Source organism: Stegostoma tigrinum, chromosome 7 (assembly GCF_030684315.1).
Source record: "Stegostoma tigrinum isolate sSteTig4 chromosome 7, sSteTig4.hap1, whole genome shotgun sequence".
NCBI lineage: Eukaryota > Metazoa > Chordata > Chondrichthyes > Orectolobiformes > Stegostomatidae > Stegostoma > Stegostoma tigrinum.
The window spans coordinates 24,154,252-24,179,974 of record NC_081360.1 but is presented as its reverse complement, the minus strand read 5'-3'; the positions used below and the strand labels follow the sequence as shown (position 1 = coordinate 24,179,974).

Below are 25,723 nucleotides of genomic sequence, written 5' to 3'. Positions count from 1 at the left end.
ACATTCTTCCACCATCCCACTTCCACTAAAACTAGATGTCAATATCTTGGCGTTAGCTTGGGATTGTTTTGAAGATTTAACATATTTTGACATCCCATCCACCACGATTCACAAATTTAATTGTGTTTAAAACTAGCCCCCAAGGTTTCGTAAGAAACAAATTTTTTGTATCATAAGAAACACAATCTCTCTCCATTCGCTGGCTGCATAATCAAAAACTTATTAAATGCAAGACCCCTCCAGCAATACCATAGCAGGAGCTCAGTTCAGGTAACATGAAAGTATCATCGCCATGATTGATTCGACTGTTTGATGTCTTTATCTCAGTTTTGCAGCAGGGAGCAATTTGCACAGGTGTGACCTATATATGCATGTGCTAATGAAATTGTGGAGCAGCAAAGAAAAGTGATGAATATGGAGTGTGCAGTGGGATGATTATTAACTTTCAATCTGAAAATGAAAGGGCCAGAATACAGTGATGAATGGAAGAGATGGCTGCAAATTCTGCAAAATAAAATTAATACTGTCGAGCAAAGTCAGCTTTTCCTCCTTCATTGCATGCGTATGCGGCTTTCAAAATGAAACATATTAAATGGTTCGATGCTATTATCCGTACCATTCGGAAACAGCCTTGTTCAGATGTTTACAGCAATGTGACTAATTTATTCTATCAAGTCAGCACCAGTTAAATAATTTACAGACAATGCAGACTTGAATGTTCAAACAACTCAGTCAGTGAAACAGAATCAATAACGCTGATTTCCTCAAAGTAGTTTTGGGGAAAACTCCTACCTGCTAACCTCATCCCACCCCCTTGACCTGTCCGTCCTCCCTGGTACTGACCTATCTCCTCCCTACCTCCCCACCTGCACTCACCTTTACTGGCTCCATCCCTGCCTCTTTGACCAGTCTGTCTCCTCTCCACCTACTCTCTCCTCTAACCATCTTCTATCCGCCTCCCCCCCTCACGATTTTTTTCAGAACCCCCTTCCCTTCCCCCATTTCTGAAGAAGGGCCTAGGCCCAAAACGTCAGCCTTCCTGCTCCTCTGATGCTGCTTGGCCTGCTGTGTTCATCCAGCTCTCCACCTTGTTATCTCAGGTTCTCCAGCATCTGCAGTTCCTACTATCACTGAGTACTTGGTGCTGTGTTTAAGTACAGTTGCATTAATAGGAGTTCTTATTATTTTCTCTGGTATTCCAAGGCATTCACAATGGATTATGTTTGAAGTGCAACTTTAGAAGTTAATCAATAAAATTCCAAATACCAAAAACAAATAAATGACCAAATAATCAGTTATTAATATGGTGTTCAAGGAAGCAGAATTGATTGGACTTCATTTGTCTTTAAACCAAGAGATTGGATTTTCATTTCTCATCTACCCACAAAGGCAAGTGGGACTCTATTTTAATATCACCTCCATTGGCTTACTATCTCACCAAAAAGACAGCACCTCCAACAATGCATCAATGTCTCATTGATACACAGAGGTGTTTGTTTACATTACTTGCTTGAATACATGCAACATCAATTCGTTCTTTTTCAATTCATAGATTACAGTATTTATGACTGAGCCAAAATTCATTTCACTGGGGCATTGGTCACTATTTGATAGCTTGGACTTTTCATCTGCAAATAATAACGATGCTGAACTCAAGTTTCACTGAAAATCATTGGCTGGAAGTCAGGAGGGCCAAGTAGATTGATTTTGCCCATTCTTCACTGGAATTATACTGATTAAGTGTTTAATGAACCTATTTCCCATCTCAGACCTCAAAGCTTCACTCTGAAGTAACTGCTCTAGTGGGTACGAAAAATGTGACATCTTGGCTACTGATAGCACACAAAGGGTGAAATGCGAAAATAGGAATATGAGGTAGCATCCCCATCATTTTTTTGCATTCTACTGAATGGCAGCTTGTGCATACTTTTCATTCCTCTCTAGTCAATGTTCAAGGTCAAAATCAACCACTGTTACAATTTAAAACTATGTTTACATTTTTCAAAACAAAAATTGGATGATGCCCATTTTTTCCATAATGAATCACTTGTTAATGATCTTGCGTTCAATAATCACAAATCCACACGAGAGAGCTTTGCAATTTTATTAATGTATTGCTAATTAAGCATAAAAACACATTTCCATGCAAGAATTTCAATCAATCTCCCTTCAAGGCTACAGGGAAACAACATGACCTCATCAATATGTGAACAGAGTTCTGTTGTGCAATTTCTGTATTGTGCACACTGACTGGCAGCTTGGCTCAATGGTAGTACTGTCACTTTCATGTTAGAAAATCAAGTTTTTCAAGTACAACTCTGGTTTTGGAGCAAGGTCAAGTCTTTCATTGGCACTGAATAAGTATTGCATTTTTGAAGGTGTGAAAGAAACTTTAAGCCAGAGTCTTAATGGATCCCATTAAACTCGTCACAAATGTGCAGTAGGGAATATTGCCCATTACTTCTGACAAGAAATCCAAGGAGTGCAAAGATGTTTAGAGGACAAATCCCCCCAACAGTATAAAGGAGTTAACCCTGAGAAACCTGTTGAATCAAATCAGTGAAAATGCTATAAAGTGATCTTCATTCAATGATTGCTGTTTGGAATACTAGACATCCTGGAGCTACTGGGTCTCATGCACTTCTAGTCCAAAGCAATGTGGTTGACTCTTAATTGTCTTCCTAAATAGCCGACCTAGCAAGCCACACAGTTGTAACAAACACTAGAAAGTCTCAAAAAAGAATGATACCAGGCAGACAACCTGGCATTGACTTAGGCACTGGAAATGACAATGGCAAACACAACCCTGTTGACTCTGCATAGTTCTCCTTACTAGTGGAAGCGAGGGGAAAAATTGGGGCAGCCGTCTCTCAGACTAGACAAGCTAAAGCCCGACATTGTGTCTATGATATGTTACACTCATGGAATCAATGTCCCAGCCACCACCATGGCTAATCCTGGATATGTCCAGTCCCACTGGCAAGTCAGACCCAACAGAAGAGGCGGAAAAATAGTATCCAGTTAGAAGGAAGCTGCCTTCGGAATAATCAGCATTGACTCTGGGCACTACGAAGTGTCATGGTATCAGGTCAAACATGGGTAAGGAAACCATGTACTACCCACCTTTGCCTGATGATTCAGTGCTCCTCCATGTTGAGCAACACTTGGAGGCGGCACTGAGGGTGGAAAGGGTCCAGAATGTAGTCTGGGCGAGGGATTTCAACGTCCACGATCAGAAGTGGCTCACCAGCAACATTACTGATTGAGCTGGTCAAGTTCTGAGGGACACTGCTACAAGAATAGATCTGCAGCAGATGGTGAGGGAACCAATGACACAGAGACATATATCTCATATCATCCTCACCAAGCTGCCTGCGGAGGTGCATTAAGGTGGCATTTTGCCCAGCGTGGAATCAAGGAAGACCAGCAACGCTGAGGTCAATAGGATTTCAGGGATTGAAGTCATACCTGATAAAAAGATCGTGGTTGTTGGTGGTCATTCATCTCCGCTCCAGCTCATTTCTGCAGGAATTACTCTTGGTAGATATTTTCTAGAGCAGGTAGAACTTGAATATGGGTCTCTTGACTCAGGGGTAAGTACACTGCCACTGCACCACATGACTCTTAACTTGTCTCCTAGTTTGATAGCACAGACAGAGGGTGGACACACTGCAGATTCAGACTCCATAGGCAGGTAGGGTATGGGTGACCATCACGTAGAGCAGGAGCGTTAAGCAGACAGTGCACCAAATCTCCTGTGGTTATTCCCCTGCAAAACAGGTATACCTGTTTTGGATACCGTCGAGAGTAATGGCCCCTCAGGGGATAACAGCAGCAGCTATGTTCATGGCACCATGATTGGCTCTGCTAATAGAGGGAGGGAGAGATAGGCACAGAAAGGCTATAGTTATAGGGGATTCGATTGTCAGGGGGATACAAAGGTGTTTCTGTGGCCACAAATGCAAGTCTGCTAAGGTCCTGGATGCTTCAGAGCTGCTCCAGGGCATTCTGGGAGGGGAGGGCAAACAACCAGCGGTCCTGGGTACGCATTGGTTAAAAAAAAGGATCAGGTCCTAAAAGCAGAAAACAGAATTAGGAAGAAAGTTGAAATGTAGGACTTCAAAGGTAGTTATCTCAGGATTACTGCTAGTGCCACAAGCTAGTCAGAATAGACACAGCAGGATATATAGAATGAACCCACGGCTGAAAGGATGGTGTGAGGGGGAGGGTTTCAGATTCATGGGGCATTGGGACTGGTTCTGGGGGTGGTGCGACCTGTACGAACTGGATGGGTTACACCTGGGCAGGAGTGGGACTGATGTGCTTGGGGGGAGACTTGATAGAGTGGGCAGGAAGGGTTTAAGGTAATGTGGCAGGGGAATGGGAGCCAGAGGAGTAGGGTACTGGATACAGAAATTGAGGGAGAGGTAGAAACCAGAGCAAACATTACCAAGAACAAGAACAGGCAAGAAAATGCTGCTGAAGAGAGTCAGGGATGGTGCCGGGTGGGGGAAGGTGGTTAGGGTTTCCTGCCACTTTAACACACCACTCTGTTCCCTGGCCAACATCGGTGGCTCAGTGGTTGGCACTTCTGCCTCACAGCACCAAGGACCCAGGTTCGATTCCACCCTCGGGCATCTGTCTGTGTGGAGTTTGCACATTCTCCCTGTGTGGGTTTTCTCCCCCAGTCCAAAGATGTGCAGGCTAGGTGGATTGGCTGTGCTAAATTGTCCATAGTGTATAGGGATGTGTAGACTAGGTGGGTTATTGGGGGATGGGATGCTTTCAGGATTGGTGTGGACTTGTTGGGCCAAAGGGCATGTTTCCACACTGTAGGGGGTCTATGATCTCGGTCTCTGACTTGCTGCAGTGTTCCAGCAAAGCGCTCTGCAAGCTGGAGGAACAATATCTCATTTTCTGCTTGGGGACCCTGCAGCCCTCCAGGCTCAATATCCAGTTCAATAATTTTAAGGACTAAACTCACCCATGTCCCAGAACCCACCCCACACACCAGGCCTTGTTATCACATAGCCTGCCATTACACACTACCTGTTGTTAGTCATTAATAGTCCCTATTAACAACTATTCACCCTCCAAGCCTGATTGTTGTCAACTCATTTGTCTGTCTAACTGTCTTTCTCTCTCTTAAGGCTCTATCCTATTGTTTACTCTCTACTCCACCCACCTCCCTATTTTCTGCATATAAACTGACGTTTTTCCAGCCAACATCAGTTCTGAAGAAGGGTCTCCAGACCCAAAATGTTAACTCTGTTTTCACCTTCATAGATGCTGCCAGACCTGCTGAGCTTTTCCAGCAACTCTGCTTTTGTTCTTGATTTGCCAATTATACTTCACACATTGTTGTAATGTCGATGAACTCAGAGCATTAGTTAGTACTTGGAACTATGATTTGTTTGAAAGATAGACAGGACTAGCAGCTGAATGCCCCAGGTTTTAGGTGTTTCAGGTATGATATAAAGGGAGGTGAAAGGGGTAGGGTAAGTTGCATTAGTGGTAAAAGAGTATCTCGCAGCTGTACTAAGGGAGGATACAACATAGGACTCGTGCAGTGAAGCAATATCAGTAGAACTCAGGAACGGGAAAGGTGAAATCACAACGCTGGGGATTTACTACAGGCCTCCCAATAGCTAGCGGGAGATGGAGAAGAAAATACATAGGCCGTTTTTGGAAAGATGTAAAAACGGCAGGGTTGTTATCGACTGGGGCTCACTTCGTGATAGCAGCTTCGACAGGGTAGAATTTGTAAGGACCATTCAGGAGAGTTTCTTGACATGATATACAAACAAACCAACCAGGAAAGGCATTATACTGAACCTGATTTTGGGAACTGAGCCCAGCCAGGTGAGTGAAGTTTCAGTGTGGGAGTGTTTTAGGAACAGTGGCCATAATACCATGAGTTTTAAGTTACTCATGGACAGGGATAACAGCAGCTCTCAGATATCGGTATTAAACTGGGGTAAGGTGAACTACAACAATATTAGGCAGAAACTGCAGAATTTTGATTGGAGCTGGCTGTTTTGAGGGGAAAACTACATTAGACATGTGGAAGTATTCAAAATGACAGCAGATTAGAGTTCAGCAATGGCATGTTCCTGCAAGAATGAAGGATAAGTAAGGCAAGTTACGTGAACCTTGGATGACCAGGGATGTTATGAGGTTGGTCAGAAAGTAAAAGGAAGCAAACGTAAGGTCTAGGAAGATGGGAACTGATGAAGCCCTTGATGTATCTAAGGAAAGTAGAAAAAAGCTTGAACAAGGAATTAGAAAGGCTAAAAAGGGGTCATGAAAAGTCCTTAGCAAAGAGGATTAAGGAGAATCCCAAGGATTTCTATCCATTTGTAAAAAGCAAGAGGGGTAGCAAGGGAAAGGATTGGCCCACTTAAGGATAAAGGAGGGAATCTAGGTGTGGAGCCAGAAGAGGGAGGCGAGGTCCTGAACAAATACTTTGTGTTAGAATTCACCAAAGAGAAAGAATTAGTGGAGGATGATCTCAGAGAATGGAGTGTTGAGTTTTTAAGCCAAGTTGCTATTAAAAAGGAAGAGGTGTTGTCTGTCTTAAAAAGTATTAAGGCAGATAAGTCCTGGGTTCTGATGGGATCTGTCCCAGAATGTAACAGAACAAATTGCTGAAGTATTGAAGGCATCTTTGTATCCTCTTTGGTCACAGGTGAGGTCCTACAGGACTGGAGAATCATCAATGTCGTCCCATTATTTAAGAAGGGTAGCAAGGATAATCCTGGAAACTATTGACCTGTGAGTCTCACGTCAATGGTAGGGAAATTATTGGAGAAGATTCTCAAGGATAAGGCCTATACACATTTAGAAGCAAACTGACTTATTAGCGATAGACAGTACGGCTTTTTGCAGGGGAGATCATGCTTCACTAACTTGATTGAGTTTTTTGAGGTGGTGACCAAGATGATTGATGAGGGTAAAGTGGTTGATATTGTCAACATGGACTTCAGTAAAGCCTTTAACAAGGTCCCTCTTGGCTGACTGGTACAAAAAATGAGGTTACATGGTATCAGGGTGAGCAATCAAGATGGATATAGAACTGGCTTAGTCATAGCAGACAGAGGGTAGTGGTTGAAGGATGCTTTTTGGAATGGAAGGTTATGACTAGTGGTGTTCCACAGGGATCAGTGCTGGGACCGCTGCTGTTTATTATCTATACAAATGATTTGATGGAAAAAGTAGCTGGTCTAATTAGTAAGTTTGTGGATGATACAAAAATTGGTGGAGTCATTGACAGTGAGGAGGATTGTCAGCAGGATGTGGATCAGTTGGAGGCATGGGCAGAAAAATAACAGATGGAGTTTAATGTGGACAAATGTGAGGGCATGCATTTCGGAAGGTCAAGTGCAAGTGGAAATTATATAGTGAGTGGCAGAACCCTTAGGAGTATTGATAAGCAGATGGATCTGGGTGTGCAGGTCCACAGATCACTGAAGCTGGCAGCATAGGTAGGCAACATGCTAAAAAAGCCTTATGGCAGCTTTCCTTCATGGAAAGGGGCATTGAGTAGAAGGATAGACAAGTTATTCTGCAGCTTTATAGAACTTTAATGAGGCCACATGTGCAATAATGTGTACATTTCTGGTCACCGTACTATCAGAAGGATATGGATGCTTTGGAGGGGGTACGGAAAAGATTTACCAGGATGTTGCCTGATCTGGGGGATTTTAGTTCTGAAGAAAGGTTTGATAGACTGGGTTTGTTTTCACTGAAACACAGGAGGTTGTGGGGCAACCTAATAGAAGTTTATAAGATTATGTATGCATGGATAGAGTGGAAAGTATGAGGCTTTTACCCAGGGTGGAGGGATCAATTACTTGGGGACACAGGGGCAAGATGTGGGAGAGCTGGGGGAATGTTTAAAAGAGATGTGCAAGGCAAGTTTTTTCACACAAAAGGTGGTAAGTTTCTGGAACATACTACCAGAGGAGGTGGTGGAAGCAGACACACAGCAGCATTCAAGAAGCACCTGGACTAATACATGAATAGGAAGGGAATAGAGGGATAAGGATCCTGTAAGTGAGGGCAGTTTTAGTATGGGAGGACAAAATGTGGTAGCACAGATTCGGAGGGCCAAAGGACCTGTTCTTGTGCTGTATTGTTCTTGTTCTTCTTTGTTCAATCTGTCCAAGTGTGTTATGACTCAGAGGGAGGACTCAGATCTCGACCTATCACAGGACCACAAGACCCTTAACCTTTCTCTTAAAGGTATTTTGAATCAACCTATTTGCAAATGTTATGAAACGCCTCTCGAGCAGATAAATCCTGAAACCAGGGTTCCTGGCCCAGAGTTACGGACACTACAACTGCACTACATGAAGCCTTGCTGCAGTAAATAACTATTCTTCTTTTTATATCCAGAAGTGCTCTTACTTTATCAATTGAAACAACTACTTTCAGCTGACTTATAGATCATTGCCACTATCAGATAACCCCTTGTCTAACAACGCTATTTACCCCATTCAAATGTTATTAACTCCATGTCAGAGTCTCATTTTTAATTCCAATGGTTCTGAATATGCCAAAGGAAAGACAATCAGGTTTGTCACATGCAATCTTAAATCTTTCAAGAGAGATACCCAAACAAAAAGTAATTAGATTCACTCAATCACCGTACTTGTTCTCTTGATTTAAGGTTGATGACTGCTTGACAGAAGTAGTGTTTGTGTGGAAATCTCTTCTTACTTAATACCACAACACTTCTAAAAGTTGCTCATTGCAAAATTGATAATTTTGGAAAATGTTGCAATGGTTTGTTCAAGTCATTTTACATTTACTTTAGCAAAGATTTACAACTCATCCATCAAGCTCCACTTTTGCATTCTAACATCATCATTCCAATGCATAGGGCTAAATTTCCCAGCTCTTTCCACTATGGGTTTCCTACTTCACTGAAGGTGGGCACTTCTTCACACATTCAGTGATATGTTATTCAAGTAACTGTAGGAGTTCTCCTCATGTCATGGGCAACATTCTGCTTCATTAGTAGTAAATAAAATTGAAACCAAGCAACTCATTTTCATGCAATTTTGGGAACTGGCTATGTAAAAATTAGCTTTGCATATTTAATTGCACATTGAAAATTTCATTGCCACACACTTGTCAATACGGGAGAAAGGTTCTTCAGCTACAATACCTTGTTCTTACCAGCAGTTAAATTTCTACCTTTATCTATCACTAACTTGTCTGCAGCTAAAATGAAGACTATTGACCCAGATTTGACTATGACTAAGAGCAAAACTCATTGGCTTACGCAGGTAATTAGGGGGAGGGCAAATGGCTGGCGCATTGAGTCAAATAGGAAGATGTTAAATGTAATTTTTAATAATAAAAAGCACACAAAGGCTTTATAAAGTTAAATATATAGATAACTTTCATAATTTCATGTCCAACACAACATTGCTGTAATCTAAGATAACAAAGTGTGGAGCTGGATGAACACAGCAGGCCGAGCAGCATCTTAGGACCACAAAAGCTCCTAAAATGCTGCTCGGCCTGCTGTGTTCATCCAGCTCCACACTTTGTTATCTTAGATTACAGCAATGTTGTGTTGGACATGAAGTTAACAAAGTGTGGAGCTGGCTGAACACAGCAGGCCAAGCAGCATTTTAGGAGCTTTTGTGCTCCTAAGGTGCTGCTTGGCCTGCTGTGTTCATCCAGCTCCACACTTTGTTATCTTGGATTCTCCAGCATCTGCAGTTCCCATTATTGGTGTAATCTATGTTTGTTGCATTTGTTTCAAACTTCTGTAGTAATAGTTTGATATGGTGTAATGAATTACTTTTTGCCAAAATAGCAAAATCCTCTGCCTTCGAGGCAGGGGTATGAAGAAGTTACCTTAAAATTACTTTCTCCCCCCCATTTATCAAACTTAAAATGCAATTAGGCTAAGTGCATTAAAATGCATTATAAAACTAGAATGTTTACTTGTATTTGATGTTGTTGCAATGTGAACAACATGGCTTCCTACTTCATAAAGAAAGGTAATATGACTTTTGAAAAAAATGACACAGCATCTCAAAAATGTTGTCAGTAGTCACATGGCTGATTCTTGTTGATTCATTTCAGCCAGAGAAGATAGGCAGTGAAGATAGTCAAATCAACCTGTTCAGAGATGTTATGACACACCTTTAGTGCAGGTGGGACTTGAACCCAGACTTCCTGGTTCAGAGGGAAGGACACACACTGTATCAAGAGCCCATATCTCAACAGTAACCATTACAATCATAGACTATAGAATCATTGAATCTCTACAATGCAAAAAGTGGCCATTTCACCCAATGAGTCCCGAACGGACTCTCTGAAGAGCATCTAACTCAGACCCAGCCCACCATCCTACCCCCAAAACCTTGCATTTACCATGGCTGATGCACCTAGCCTGCATATTCTTGAATGTTATGGATAATTCAGTGTGGCCAATCCACCTGACCTGCACATATCTGAATCATGAGAGAACCATTCAGAATTAGTTATGTCTTGAAACATGTGTCCTTAAAGGCAAGAGAATTCAAAAACTTGTGAGAGAGACGAGGAACTGGAAGAATTCTCCACGAGTAATTCAGGCATAAGTGACTTGGCTGAGCTGAGCAATGATTCATCAGAATTGAACATAGCAGTCTGTTAAGTTACACTGTGTAGAAAACTGAGAGACATCACTTTAAGACAGAACTGTAATGAAGATCTTAAACACAACATTGGGGAAAAGTTTCTCTGCTCAAAGAAAAGGCTTTAAGAAATCAAGCATACCTCTGTCAAAAAGAGGCCAGGTTGTAACCACTTGCAGAATATTGAGCTCAACTGTATAAGCAAACTTGAACTCATCAACTACAGCAGCATGTTTTCACCTTCAAAGGAAGGAAAAAAACACAGAAATACGAGCCACGAGTAGGCCATCTGGCTCGTCAAGACTGTTCCGTCATTTAGTAAGATCATGGCCATCTTTTTGTGGTCTCAGCTTCACTTACCCACCCGTTCACCATAGCCCTTAATTCGTTTGCTGTTCAAAAACCTATTGTTGCCTTAAAAACATTCAACCATTCAGCAAGAGAATCTACAAGCAAGTAACTAATATGCAATTATAAGCAACTGAGTTTATTTTTGTAACAAGACCATAGGATACAGGCCCATCAAATCTGTTCTACCATTCATGCCTGACCTGATAAACTTCAACTCCAATCGCCTGCCTTTTCCCATACTTCTCAAAATTATTCTATCCAAATCTATGTTTAATCTTTGTATTTTAAACTGCATATTTTTTACTGAGTAACTTTCAGCGATAAATATGTAATAAACTAATCTTTGATCTTGTTTTCAAGCTGAAGTTTTGCTGCTCAGTCCTTTTAAAATTGAAACGTAGACATATAAAAGGAAACTAAATGGGGTCTATAAATTATATTTTACTGACGATGCTGCAGATAGGCCTCGTGGTTATGATAATGGCCGTTTAAGACTTTCTTCCAAACAATAAATAAAGATATAAATGGAAAATCATCTAAGTAAAAACAAGAGCCAATCTCGCACCCTTAATCTTTACAGAATGAAAGCTGCTCTGAGAAAAATTGGGATGTTGTACTGTACATGTGTTTTGATTTATGTATTTTTCTTACGATAATTAAGCCATGTTTTCTGTATGAAATGCAATGGCTCTGGCTAACAAAAGTTAGCAGTGAAAGTGAGCACACTGCTTTTGCATTTATTTCTATCTCAACGAAGCCATTCAGTCAAGCATTGCTTCATATGTATGAAATAGTTCAGAGATAAGAGCTTTTCGTCGCACAGTATTATAAGCTACACATGTGGATTATGTAAATGGAACTATAACTCCATGATCTTGGGAGGACATGACCTGAACCTTCCGCTTCAATTGATTTGAGGAAGTCTTTCAACCTCTTTAAATTACCAGACTGGTAAGTCAGTAGCAACCTGTCATGTAACTCCTATTGAAAATTAAGCCAAATATTCATCTGGCATTTGAAGACAAATTTCTCATCCAATCTCTCCAAGTACAAAATTAAAGGTAAGGCATGTCTGTGTTAACACAATTAAGCTTACACAATTAGAGTCCAGCATATTGTTCTCCTCTAGTTGGACTGTCATTGAAAGTATATATTTTTTTAAATATTCATTCAGGGGGTGTGTGCATTGCTGACTAGGCCAATGTTCAGTGCCCCATCCCCAGTTGCCCTTGAGAAGGTGGTGGTGAGCTGTTTTCTTGAACGATTACAGTCCACAGAGTGTAGAAATACTCTCAGTAATGCTGACCCAGTGACAGTGATGGTGCCCATCATTACACAGTGCGGCTTGGGGAGGAATTTGCAGGTTGTGGTTTTCCCATCCATCTCCTGCCTTTGACTTCTTAGGTGGAGCCACGGTGAGTCACTGAGGTGTATTATGGCCATGTCAGTGGTGAAGGGTGTGAACACAAAAGCAAAAGAACAAAAGAGAGGTACAGCACAAGAACAGGCCCTCCAAGCCTGTGCCGATTATCATACCCTAACTAATCTAAAAAAGCCTTCTGCCCTTATTCAGTCCACTTCCCTCTATTCACTGCGTATTCATGTAACCATCCAGATGCCTCTTAAATGTAGCCGTCATGCCTGCTTCCAGCACCTCTTCTGGCAATGCGTCTGGGCTCCTATCACTTGAAGGTGAATGAATGGAGAACCAATCAAGTGGGCTGCTTGTCTTGAATGATGTCTGGCTTCTCAAATGTTGCCTGAGCTGTGCTCATCCAGGCAAGTTCAGAGTATTTGTACTGGGTGAATTACACACCAATGAATTCCTAGCCTCTGACCTGCTCTAGTAGTTATAGTGTTTAACATGACTGTGCCAGTTCAGTTTCTTGTCACAAGCAACCCCAATATATATTCATTGTGGGCGATTCAGTGAAAGTTATGCCTTTGAATGTCAAGAGGCAATGGTTAGATTATCTCCATTTGGAGCTGGCCATTGACAGATGCTTTGGTGAGGTGTGAATGTTACCTGCCATTACCATGCAGACCTGGATGCTGTCTAAGTCTCGCTGCATATAGACATGACTGCTTCAGCAATTGAAATGTTATGAAGAGCGCCGAAAATTGATGATTTATGAGGAAGTCTTTCAAAATTAACAACAGTGCTTTTAAACTTATATAAATTAGATTAATTGGGCCAGGATCCGACAGCAGTAATTTACTCTGGCTAAGATGACTGACGTGCCAAAACCACAACCATCTTCCTTTGTGTTAGGTTTGACACCAAACAGCTGATCCTATTTATGCTACACTATTGTTACTTCCACAAGCTTTAACATTAAATCAAGCTGTTCAGGCATGTCCTGACAAAATGGGACATGTGAGACTTGAGCCTTTTGGCTCAGAGATAGGGTTGGTACCAATATCTGCTTAGTGTTATTTCCATGATGATAGGTCAATTAATTCCACAGCCGGATTATCCCATGGTTGTATCCTCCAGTCAGCTTAACTCTTATGAATATGAATATGAATATCAATGTTCTATATTGTCATTTGTATTCCAGTACAGGAGTACAGTGAAAGGTTTTTACAATGGCTGCCTTCTAAAAATGCCATCTTAGATACAAGTACTTACGGTTCCTGTTTCTTCTGCTATTTATGCCAAACCTACCTGGAATTAGTGATAATGGGAACTGCAGATGCTGGAGAATCCAAAATAACAAAGTGTGGAGCTGGATGAACACAGCAGGCCAAGCAACATCTCAGGAGCACAAAAGCTGACGTTTCGGGCCTAGACCCTTCATCTACCTGGAATTAGCGCCGGGGCCGCTAATTATACTGGTTTCTGTTAAAATTATTGTTGCTGTACATTCAGTACAATATCATGGATTGTTTCAAATGACATGGTAAAATCATCACTGTGATGTTAATACAATAGGAAATATTTGCTGAGCATTAGCTTAGGGTTCTGGATCATGAGTCCAGTAACATTACCATTATGCCACTACCTTTCCTGAATTTCTGTTTCTACTACCATAACTGCAGGTTCTCCTCCAGTGCATAAAAGAAACAGCTTTATAAGTATTAAACCAGCTGCCACATGAAAAAGAAAACTTACAGAATCGGATCCTTCAAATAATCAGAAAATAATTAACTCAAATTTTAGGAGGGGAGTCAAATATGTTTTCTCTAAAGCTAACCACAAGAATCCTCTAAACAAGCTATTGCACTTCAAACTTTTATAATTGTAATTAATTTTGTGCAATTTTACAATATCACAATGAACCTTTCCTGTGTATAAATGTGAACATAATGCTTTTCGGCATTTCCCAGCTATTTTCTTTCTAATTGTTACTATAAAATTAATTGTCGTTGAAAGAGAAACATGAAATGCAAAGTGTTATGATCTCTGAAGAGACTGATAACTCTTAGAGAGGTTTGAATTTCCAGGGGACCGACTGAGATGATCATAAAATGCTAAGCTTCATATTTTTAAGCTTGTATTGCAAAAGAAAAACTAAAAGCAACATTGACTAAATAAAGTTTTGCAGGCAATTTATACCCTAAAAGACAGAAAGCAAACTCATTTAACTTTTGGCATGATTGAAGGACATGTGATCCAGTTATATTTACACTGTCCCTGAAGTTGACACCTCATTCTCTCAAAATCAGTCAAAATATCCTCCATTCTCTATGTCCTTTACAGAAGGGCAGCTGCCATTCCTAACTGATCTAGCCTACATGTGACTCCAGATCCACAACAATGTGATTGATTCTTAAATTACCCTCCAAGTCACGCAGTTGTAAACAACTGTTACAAGGTCTAAGAGAAGGCGGAGACACTGGACAGGCCCGCCTGACATTGATCTAGGCACATGCAATGACGATGGCAAACACAGCCTTGCCAAACATGCAAGGTCCTCCTCGCTAGCATCTGGCGGATAGTGCCAAAACCAGGAGAGTTATCTCATAACTGGTCAAGTAGAAGCCTGATACAGTCATCCTCACACAATGATACCTTAGATAAAATGACTCAGACACTACCATCACCACCCCTTATCATGGACAGATTCATCAGAAATGTAGGGATGGTGATATATAAGTGGTAGGGAGTTGCCCTGGGATTCGTCAACAATGGTTCCAGACGCCATGAACTCTCATTGCACCATGTCAAATGCGGGCAAGGAAACCTCCTGCTGATGACAACCTAGTGCTGCCCCTCAAACAACCTCTGTTGAATCAGTGCTCCTCCACACGGAAGTAGAGGTAGCACCAAGGATGACAAGTGCAATAGTGAGCTTAATGCAGAAAATTAAGAAGGGAAACAGTTTCTGCCCATGTTTCACCCAGTGGAACACCTCGACTAACTGCAGTGAGTATATGGGGATGGGGGCAGGGATTGGATGGTTACAGGCTGGCTTGGAGAGAGATGAATTACAGTCAGATCACCATCTGAGCTGGCGATGGAGGGCGGTGAATGAGTCAGGCTGTTCCCACCGCTGGGGTAGGGGGACAAAAAGGAGGTCATGAGGAGCAGTGATTATTGTAACAGCACAGATGGGAATGGTTGAAATATTAAATCAGGTGGGAGGTAACTTGTGTGGTGTCTTTATTGCTGACCTATACTCTGTGTGCGTGTGCGTGCGAGAGAGAGAGTGTGTGTGTGAGAGAGAGTATGATTGGATGTCAGCAAATGGATATGCTGCTGAATGGCTGGTGTGGACGAATGAATGGTGAGATAGAGCCAAACACACACAATCTCACCCACCTTTTCATCCATTCGTCCACACCAGCCATTCAGTGGCATATCCATTTGCTGACATCCAATCATCCATTCTCTCTCTCTCTATCTCTCTCTCTCTGCATCTGTCTCTGTCTCTCTCTGTCTCTCACACACACACAGACACACACCCGCCTCTCCTCCTCCTCCTCTTTTAGGCTGCTCATCCCCAAACAAAGACAGAAAGGGCACAAACATATTTTTAGTCATTACTCATTCACATTATTCATTTAATGCTGGGGTTGTTTTCCTCTGAAATTCATGTTTGAGGCAAACCTCATCTTTCTGAAATTTACTCACCGTCCTCAAGTAAGAGGACATTTGTAATAAGCCCTCCTAACACCAGGCAAATAAATTGCCCATAGTGCCCAGGGGTCTTTAGGTTAGGCGTGTTAGACATTGGGAAATCAGGGAAGTGGGTCTGAGTGGGATCCTCTTCAGAGGGGTGGTGTAGACTTGTTGATCCGAATGGCCTTTTTTCACACTGTAGGGACCATGATTTAGCCCAAAACAGGTGAATCTTCCAGCCTCCTGTAAGTCCTTACAAACTTGGTCTCTTCAATCTGAGTCCAAGAACCCACCAGCATTCTGCATCGTGAACAACAGAGATAATGTTTTTGCTGCTTTGTGCAGAAATATCTAACCCTGTCTCAATTCTGTGCCTCTCAGATGGCTGTATACCCACTTCTGCCTGTGAGGTTTTGAGATGTAGACTCAGAGTCATACAGCATGGAAGTGGATCTTTCTGTCCAACCAGTTCACGCTGACCACGTTCACAGACTAAATTAGTCCCACTTGCTTCTGTTTGGTCCACATTCCTCCAAACCTTCTTATGTGTTTACTTATCCACATGTCTTTTAAATATTGTAACCATACCGGCATCTTCCATTTCCTTCCTGACAGTTCATTCCAAACACGAACCACTTTCCGTGTAAAAAGGTTGCCCCTCATGTTCTTTTTAAAATTTACTAACCCCACGTTAAAAATGTGCCCCCTATTTTTGAACTCCTCCACCCTAAGATAAAGACCCTTGCTGTTCATCTTATCGATGCCCCTCATGATTTTATAAACCTCAGTAAGGTCACCCCTCAGCTGCCTATACTCCAGTGAAAAAAGTCCTACATTATCCAGCCTAGTTTTAAAACTTAAACCATCCATTCTTGGCAACATCCTGGAAATCTTTTCTGAACCCTCACCAATTTAATAATATCCTTCTCATAGTGGGTTTTTTTTAAGCTAGAGAGTGGTGGGCCTGTGGAATTCATTGCCACGGAGCGCTGTGGAGGCCGGGATGTTAAATGTCTTCAAGGCAGTGATTAATAAATTCTCGATCTCACAAGGAATTAAGGGCTACGGGGAGTGTGTGGGTAAGTGGAGTTGAAATGCCCATCGGCCATGATTAAATGGCAGAGTATACTTGATGGGCCAAATGGCCTTACTTCCACTCCTATGTCTTATGGTCTTATGGGTGACCAGGGCAGTACACACTACTCCAGAAGAGGCCTGACCAATGACTTGTACAACGTCAATATGATGTCTCAATTCCTATCTTCAAAAGGTCTGAGCATTGAAAGCAAGTGTGCTAAGTGCCCTCTTAACCATCCTGTCTACGTGTGATGCAAGTTTCACAGAATTACACATCTGAATCCCTCGGTCTCACTCTGTTCTATAACTTCTACCCACGGCCCTACCATAAGTTCTGCCTTTGTTTGTTTTACCAAAATGCAATACCTCACATTTGTCCAAATTAATCTCCACCTGCCACTCTTCATCCTTTTGACCCAATTAATCAAGATCTCTTTGTAATCTTAGATAGCCTTCATCTCTGTCCACAATACCACCAATTTTGGTGTCACCTGCAAACTTACTAACCATGCCTTTGAATATTCTTATTCAAATCCTTTATAGAAATAACAAACAAAAGTGGATCCCATTTCAGTCCTTGTCTGTTTCAGTCTGAAAGCCAACTCTTCACTGCCAACCTCTGTTTCCTACTGTCAAGCCAATTTTGTATCCAATTGGCAAGCTCACCCTGAATCCCATGTGATCTAACTTTACTAATTAGTCTACCAAGTGGAATCTTGTCAAAGGCTTTATTAAAGTCCATGTAAACAATATCTACTGTTTTGCCCTCATAAATACTTTGGGAACTTCCTCAAAAAACTCCATCAAGTTTGCGAGGCACGATTTCCCACACGCAAAACCATGCTGACTATCCCTAATCAGTTCTTGCCTCTCCAAATGCATGTACATTCTATCTTTCAGGATCATCTCCAACAACTTACCCACCACCAATGTCAGGCAGTTCCCAGGTTTTTCCTTTCAGCATTTCTTAAGTAAAGGCACAACGTTAGCCACCCTCTAGTCCTCTGGCACATCACGCATGCTTATAGATAATGCAAATACTTCTGCTACGAGCCCCACAATTTCTTCCCTAACTTCCCACAACATCCTGGAATACACTTGATCAGGTCCCAGAGATTGATTCCACCTGTATGTTTTCTATGACCTCTATCACTTCTTTTTTTCTGTAAAGTGAACTGTTTTCAAAATATCAACATTTATTTTCCTGAGTTCTCTGGCCTCCATTTCTTTCTCCACAGTAAAAACTGGGACGAAAATCGTTCATTTAGTATCGCTCCCATTACCCGAGGTTCAACTCATGGATGACCTCAATGATCTTTAAAAGGCCCTATTCTCTCTCAAGTTGCTCTTTTGCTCTTAAGGTAATTGCAGAATCTCATTACCCTCATTGCATTATCCTGAGCCATATCTGCCATCTCACATCCCCTCTTTGCTCTCCTGATTTCTCTCTTAAGAATACTCCTACACTCTTGATACTCTTCAAGAAATTCTGTGATTTCTGATGTCTACCTGTGATTTTCTTATTCTTGACTAGAACCTCAACATCTTTATGCATCCATTGTTCCTACTCTTACCCGCTTTACCCTTTGTTCCCTACTCTTAACAGCTTTACCCTTCACTCTAACAGGAACATAATGCCTTCGAACTCTCATTACCACACTTTTGAAAGCTTCCTACTTAATGCTTGTCCTTTTACCTGCAAACAATCTACTCTAATCAACTTTTGAAAGTTCTTGTCTCATACATTACCTGTTAAGAGCCTTAAATTTTATGGGCAGTTTATCCTTTCTCGTAACTATTAAAAAACTAACAGAATTATGATCACCAAAACCAAAATGTTCCCCCATTAACAATTCAGTCACTCGCCCTATCTAATTTCCCAACAGAAGGTCAAGTTTTGTTCCTTCTCTACATTTACATATTAATGAAGAAAATTTTCTTGAATACACTAAACAAATGCTTCTCCATCCAAGTCTTTAACACTATGGCAATCCCAGTCAATGTTTGGAAAATTAAAACCTGAAGTAGTACAACCCTATTATTCTTACATATATCTGAGATCTCTCTACATATTTGTTCATCAATTTCCCTCTGACAACTGGGTGGCCTACTGTACAATCCCATCAAGGCAATCAGCCCTTTCTTATATCACTGGAAATATCTTCTCTAATTACTGTAGTAACGGTTTCCTTAATCAAAAACTCTCCTCTCTTGCCTCCTTTTCTATCCTTTCTATAGCGTCTAAAACCCAGAACATTGACCTGGCAGTGTTGTCCTTCCCTCAGCCAAGCTTTTGTAATAGCTATGACATCAGAGTTCCATGTTCCCATACATGCCCTGAGTTCCTCAGTCTTACCTGTAGGGCCCATTGCATTGAAATATGTAGTTTAATTCCTCAGAGTTGCCTCAATCTCTGGCATGTTCTTGTCTGCCTTTACCAATTGACTTGCTCTTTACTGATTCAGAATGATTCTCAACTGCCTTTCTGTTTTGACAGCTACTTAGGAACACTCCACCCCACCCCGTCCTAGTTTCAAGGCTCCCAAAATAGAACTAGCAAATCTCCTCACCAGAGCATTGGTCCCTTTCCAGTTCAGGTGAAACTCGGCTCTTTTGAATAGGTCTTTTCTGCCCCAAAAGATATCCAATTATCTAAAAATCTGAATTCTGGCACATTGCACCATTTCTTCAGCCACTGGTTTATCTGCCCTATCTTTTCATTCCTACTCTCTGAGAATGTGACACTGGGTGTAAACTGGAGGTTACTATTTTTGTGGTTCTGCTTTTTAATCTTCTACCTAGCCTCTTATATACACTCTGCCAAGTCTTAACCCTTTCCCTAACTATGTCATTCTTACCAACATGCACAACAACTTCCAGCTTCTTGCTCTCCCCTTTAACAATATGCTTTAACTGTTCTGACCAGTAATCCACTGTTACAATGGCTGTCATTGGACCAATCTACTCTCAAGGTGCACCTGTATGCCAACATGATTCAGATAGGCCATGTGCTTGTGTAGAAATACTAAATAGCTCATCTCCAGATCCCCAAATCTGAGTTAAGCAGACGGATTGAAGTCCAACTGTTTACAAAACCAATGGGATTTCTAAATTTGCTTCCCTCTAAGAGTCTGATATTGATGATCTACAAACAAGAAGTCATCAGATTTGCTCTTGGCTACAAATGTAAACCTCTAGCATCACTTCTGTGATTCTTTTGACTTGTCTCCTTCTTGTCCTCATGGCAACTGGGCCATCCAGGCCAGTGGTTGGGCAGATTTCAGAAGAGGTCATGTGACCACCTTTGCTGTTCCATTTTACCTTACATTAAATCAGTCCAAACCATTATAATCTTATAAGCTTTATATTTGAATAAAAGGCAATTATCTTAACAGCAAGTGCGTGCCTTTGAAATGAAGCAAGAATTAATAAAAGGTGAAATTGGCAGGGACTAATAAGGATAAAAGTGGTTATTAGAAAAATACCAACAGGCAGTTGCACTTACCTAAAAATGATGACTTCTTCTGTGCCTTCTTGTTTCCTCTTATACTGCTGCAGGCAGACACTGCAATGCTCCTGTTTGGGATTCAAACCCCTGCTAACAGCTCCACGCAGGTTGCAGAGTGACCAATGGAGGTCATGGTTCAGCAGTTTGGTTGTGGTTTCCAGCAACGTCTGTAAAAACAACGATTTGGACACATTTTAAAACAAATAAAAATCTATTTTTGCAAAATCCTATCCATGCCACTCAATGAATCTCTATCATTGTGTCGTCTTCCTTCAATTATGGATTTGGGGATGACTTCGATTCTGATTATTGATAAGGTGCTATTTGGAAGGTGAAGGATTTATTGTACAGTGAATGTGCTACTTAGTTTAATTTGATCAATAATATCTCTAGAAGGTTTTTGTAATCAGGGGATCACTACAGTTGCCTATTGCCTAAGTTAGAAGCTCACCTGTTTCAACTGACTCAGAGGCAGAGGGAAGCTGTGGAAGGCTGCTTTCTGGAATGAAAGGATGGGACGGGGTGGTATTCCACAGGGGTTGGCGCTGAGACCTCTGCTAGCGGTCCGTGCTCTATATAAATGACTTAGAAGAAATCATGGCTGGTCTAATGAATAAGTTTGCAGACGATACAAAGTTTGGCGGAGTAGCAGATAGTGAGGAAGAGTGTCAGACGATACAGCAAGATTTAGATCAGGTGGAGACATGGGCAAAAAAAAGGCAGATGAATTTTAATGCAGACAATTGTGAGGTGATGCATTTTGGAAGGTCAAGTACAGGTGAAAATTGTACAATGAATGGCAGAACCTTTAGCAGTACTGATATGCAGAGGGATTTGGGTGTGTAGGTCCACAGATCACTGAAGACGGCAGCGCACGTAGATAAGATTAGATTAGATTCCTACAGTGTGCAAACAGGCCCTTTGTCCCAACAAGTCCACACCGTCCATTGAAGCATCCTACCTAGACCCATCCCCCTATAACCCACACACCCCTGAACACTACGGGCAATTTAACATGGCCGATCCACCTAGCCTGCACATCTTTGGACTGTGGGAGGAAAGCGGAGCACCTGGAGGAAACCCACGCAGACACGGGGAGAATGCGCAAACTCCACACAGACAGTTACCCGAGGCTGGAATCAAACCCGGGTCCCTGGTGCTGTGAGGCTGCAGTGCTCACCAGTGAGCCACCAGGGATCAGACTTAAATGTTATCCAAAGATAAATGTTAAAAAAAAGCTTATGGTATGGTTGCTTTCTTTGGAAGGGGCACTGAGCATAAAGATAGGCAAGCTATGCAGTAGCTTTATAGAACTTTAAGTAGGCTACACTTAGACTATTGCATACAGTTCTGGTCATCATACTACCAGAAGGATATGGATGCTTTGGAGATGCTACAGAAAATATTTACCAGGATGTTGCCTGGAATGGGGGAATTTTAGCTATGAAGAAAGGTTCAATAGATTGGGTTTGTTTTCACTGGAATGCAGGAGGTTGAGGGGTGGCCTGATAGAAGTTTTGAGATTGTGAATGGCATGGATAGAGTGGAGAGTATGAGGTTTTATCGCGGGGTGGAGGGGTCAATTATTCAGGGACACGGGTTCAAGGTGTGGAGAATGAAGTTTAAAAGAGCTGTGTGAGGCAAACGTATCACACAAAGAGTAGTGAGTGCCTGGAACACGCTGCCAGACGGGGTGGTGGAAGCAGGCGCAATAGCAGTATTCAAGAAGCACCTGGGTGGATCCATAAGTAGGAAGGGAACAGAGGCACACAGACCCTGGAAGTGAAGACAGTTTTAGTGTGGAAAGGCAAATATGTTGGCACAGGCTTGGAGGTCCAAATGATCTTGTGCCATATTATTGTCTGTTCACATGGTGACTGAAGCAAATTTTTTTCTCGAACTGAAAACCACACAAGTGTAAATTCTGTCAAGGGCATTTTGCAATTTGTCTCACATAGCTTTCAATATCAAGTTAAATTTTTTTAACAATTTTGTCATACCATGGATTACAAAGGCTTATCACTCTTGTTTGGGTGGCAGAACTGAATATGTCGAACAGCATAGGTACCATTTAGCCATTGACTAACACTACTGCCAAATGGCTTTGTAATCCATGGCATGAGAACTTTTTCCTTTGACAAAATGGTCACATTATCTCATCTACTATCCATCATTATTCCGGCCATCTACAAGCAAGATATTAATGCATTGGCTCAGAGAAAAAAGTGACAGCTAAGCCCACCCAAAAGTAGTCACACCATTCTAGTGAGGATTAAACTCAGAAATTCCTGCCCATTAGGAAAAAAAATCCAGGGCATTTTCGCAGTTCAATCGAAGTTTGTCTCGGTGATCACATTGGCACTGACTTAGTTCTTATACAAGGTGGTCCCTGCCTGACACAGACCTAGCACTGGCCTGTAGGAACACAGTAAATAGAATAAAACTGTGTAACAGTTCCACTGTTTCCTGGAGAAAGAATAAGCACCCAACATTTAACTTTGGATCACATTTAAGTCTGATCCCTGGTCACTCTTAACCTAAAACGATGAATCCTTTCGCTGGATCTATAAGATTCAGCTTATCATCAAATTATCTATTTAGCTGTTGCTGGAGTAGTTAATGCATTTTTGGGAGCAAGTCAGGCCAAAACTTGATATGAGTTGCAAATATGTTTAGGGAAGGTGCTGTGGGAAATCAAAGTATACAACACGGCATGTCTGAAACACTCTTTTGTACATTAGTTTAAGGTCAATTGCAAGTGAACAAGAGATTCACTACTTTTTTTATTCATTCACGGGATGAGGGCATCACTGGCTAGGCAGCATTTATTACCTATCCCTAATTGCTCGGATGGCAGTTAAGAGTCAACCACATCGCTGTGGATCTGGAGTCCAGACCAGGTAAGGATGGCAGTTTCCTTCCCTAAAGGACACTAGTGAACCAGATGGGTTTTTTTCCCTGACAATCAACAATGGTTTCATGGCTAGCATTAGATTCTTATTTCCAGATATTTATTGAATTCAAATTTCACCATCTGCCATGGCGGGATTCAAACCCGGGTTCCCAGAATGTTGTCTGGGTCTCTGGATTAACAGTCCGGTGATAATACCATTAGGCCATTGCCTCCCCAATCTGAGTAGCTGACACAAGAACAGATGGAACTTGTTCACTGCCTAGCCATGCCATCTCTGACCTTGCCAATTCTTATGTTAGAATATCATTTTATTAAAAGAAAAGGAATTGAATAAATATCTGGATGAGCAATTACAGTTCATTGTTCAATGGTGATGCAACAAGGAAATTCTTATTTTCACGAAAAGTACACTAACACAGATGGATAACCACAAGCAAGTAAATAAACTGTAAAAGGGAACAAAGATATTTTCATACATGTGGCATACTAGACAGGAATATAAACAAAAGCAACCTGATCAATTCAAAGTATGATGTAACAATTGAAAACAGCAAATTGCTTTAAAAGTGCGATGTTTGTTTCTGTAATTCCTTCCTCTCATGTTTTAATGCAAATTCCTTTGAGGTCCCTTTTCCAATTGACGTGAGCTATAAAGGAAAATCTCTCGCATACAGAATAGGCCAAGTAAATTAGCTTAGTCAACATTGATTACTATTTCCTAAATAGCATTACAGACAAACAATAGTAATCTGGAAGAATCCCTTTCTCCAAAGATGGTACAGTTTATTATAGCAGCAATTCCAATCAAGCATCAAACTATTTTATTTATTGATTGAAGGAGGCAGCGGATTTTGCATTGGAGGTACACAGTACAGAGGGTTAAGGAAGAAATTCAAAACAGCTTAACACACTGCTTATCATGATATGAGCTGAGCGACTGTTCCAAATTGATATCACACAACAATCAATTAAGATTAACAGTAATACCGATTGATGAAATTAAAATTGCAATATGACGGATCCCTTTTTATAACAGCAAACTGAATTTCAATATCTTGTAACATGGAAAACATGTGGTACAGAAAGCAGAACACAAAAGGCTTATTGATATAGAAATGTTAGGGTGTGCCCTTCATTCATAGTACTAGAATTGACAGACTCATTAAATGTGAATAAATAATCAAAGAAACAAAGGGATTGATTTTTCTGGTTCTGAATCTCTCCCTAATCTTGAGATAATAAGATTAAAAGAAAGGTGAGGCTTGGACAGTTCCAACAGAATCATAAATTGAAGTGATCAGACCTCACTAAAACGGAGGGCAAAATTAAACTGCATTGATCTTGTCATTCCTGCAGGGGAACTGTTCATGTACTTAAACTGTCTCCCTATATATGCTGTACATTTCCTGGAAGCAAGTGATATTGTTGAAAAAATGATAGCAGCTTTTGAAGATGCAGACAAGAATCAAAATCTTTCTAAAAAGGTATGCCAGTGAATGCTGTGGTAAGGAAACACATTCGTTTTGGAAGTAAAGGATAATTTCAGGAAAAATCTTTGGTTTGTATATTCGTAACATTTACATGCTTGCATCTCGTCAAACGCAGTGTCAGCAGCAATCATCTGCAGCACCAGCACTGCAGTCATGCATTATCAAAAACAGATGGCCGCTGTTTTAAAACCAAATTTGTCTAGGAGGAACTTTTTGTTGGAAAATCAATTCTGATGCACCTGCAAAACACAGAGATTTGAACTTCCCTCAATGAGACAGACCAAATTAACACATAAATCATTAAAGTATTTCAATTCCCTGTTTCAGCCGAGGCCTGGAGCTGTAGTTTTGGATGCTTGTTTTTATGATGCTGCACCAGATACAATGGTGCATATTTCATTATTTTTACCATTTCTTTCATTTGTTTTTTCAATTATGGAATCACAGAAATTTGCAATGATGCAGGCTATTCAGTACCAAAAAGTCCAGACTGGCTCTTTGTAATTGCAGTTGTGCTTTGTCCCACAATTAACCGTCAAATTATCTTCAAATTATTTATTGATTGTCTACAATCGCTTTTCAGGTTAGTATGCTTTGGGTCCCAACAACTTGAGTGACAAAAATTCTGATTCCTCAAGACTTTTTGTCAATTTTTTTTTGTGGCCTCTGTGTTTGAGG

At 41.2% G+C, this 25,723-nt stretch overlaps 1 protein-coding gene across 3 annotated transcripts in view; it reads right to left on the bottom strand.

Moving 5' to 3' along the window:
* vps8 (VPS8 subunit of CORVET complex) overlaps positions 1-25,723 on the bottom strand; it is a 537,289-nt gene that overhangs the window by 187,559 nt on the left and 324,007 nt on the right. For all 3 annotated transcript variants that reach the window (XM_048534818.2, XM_059647115.1, XM_048534821.2), the window contains one exon: positions 20,639-20,808. In XM_048534818.2, the coding sequence (XP_048390775.1) occupies positions 20,639-20,808 (170 nt within the window). The remainder of the gene's footprint in view (positions 1-20,638; positions 20,809-25,723) is intronic.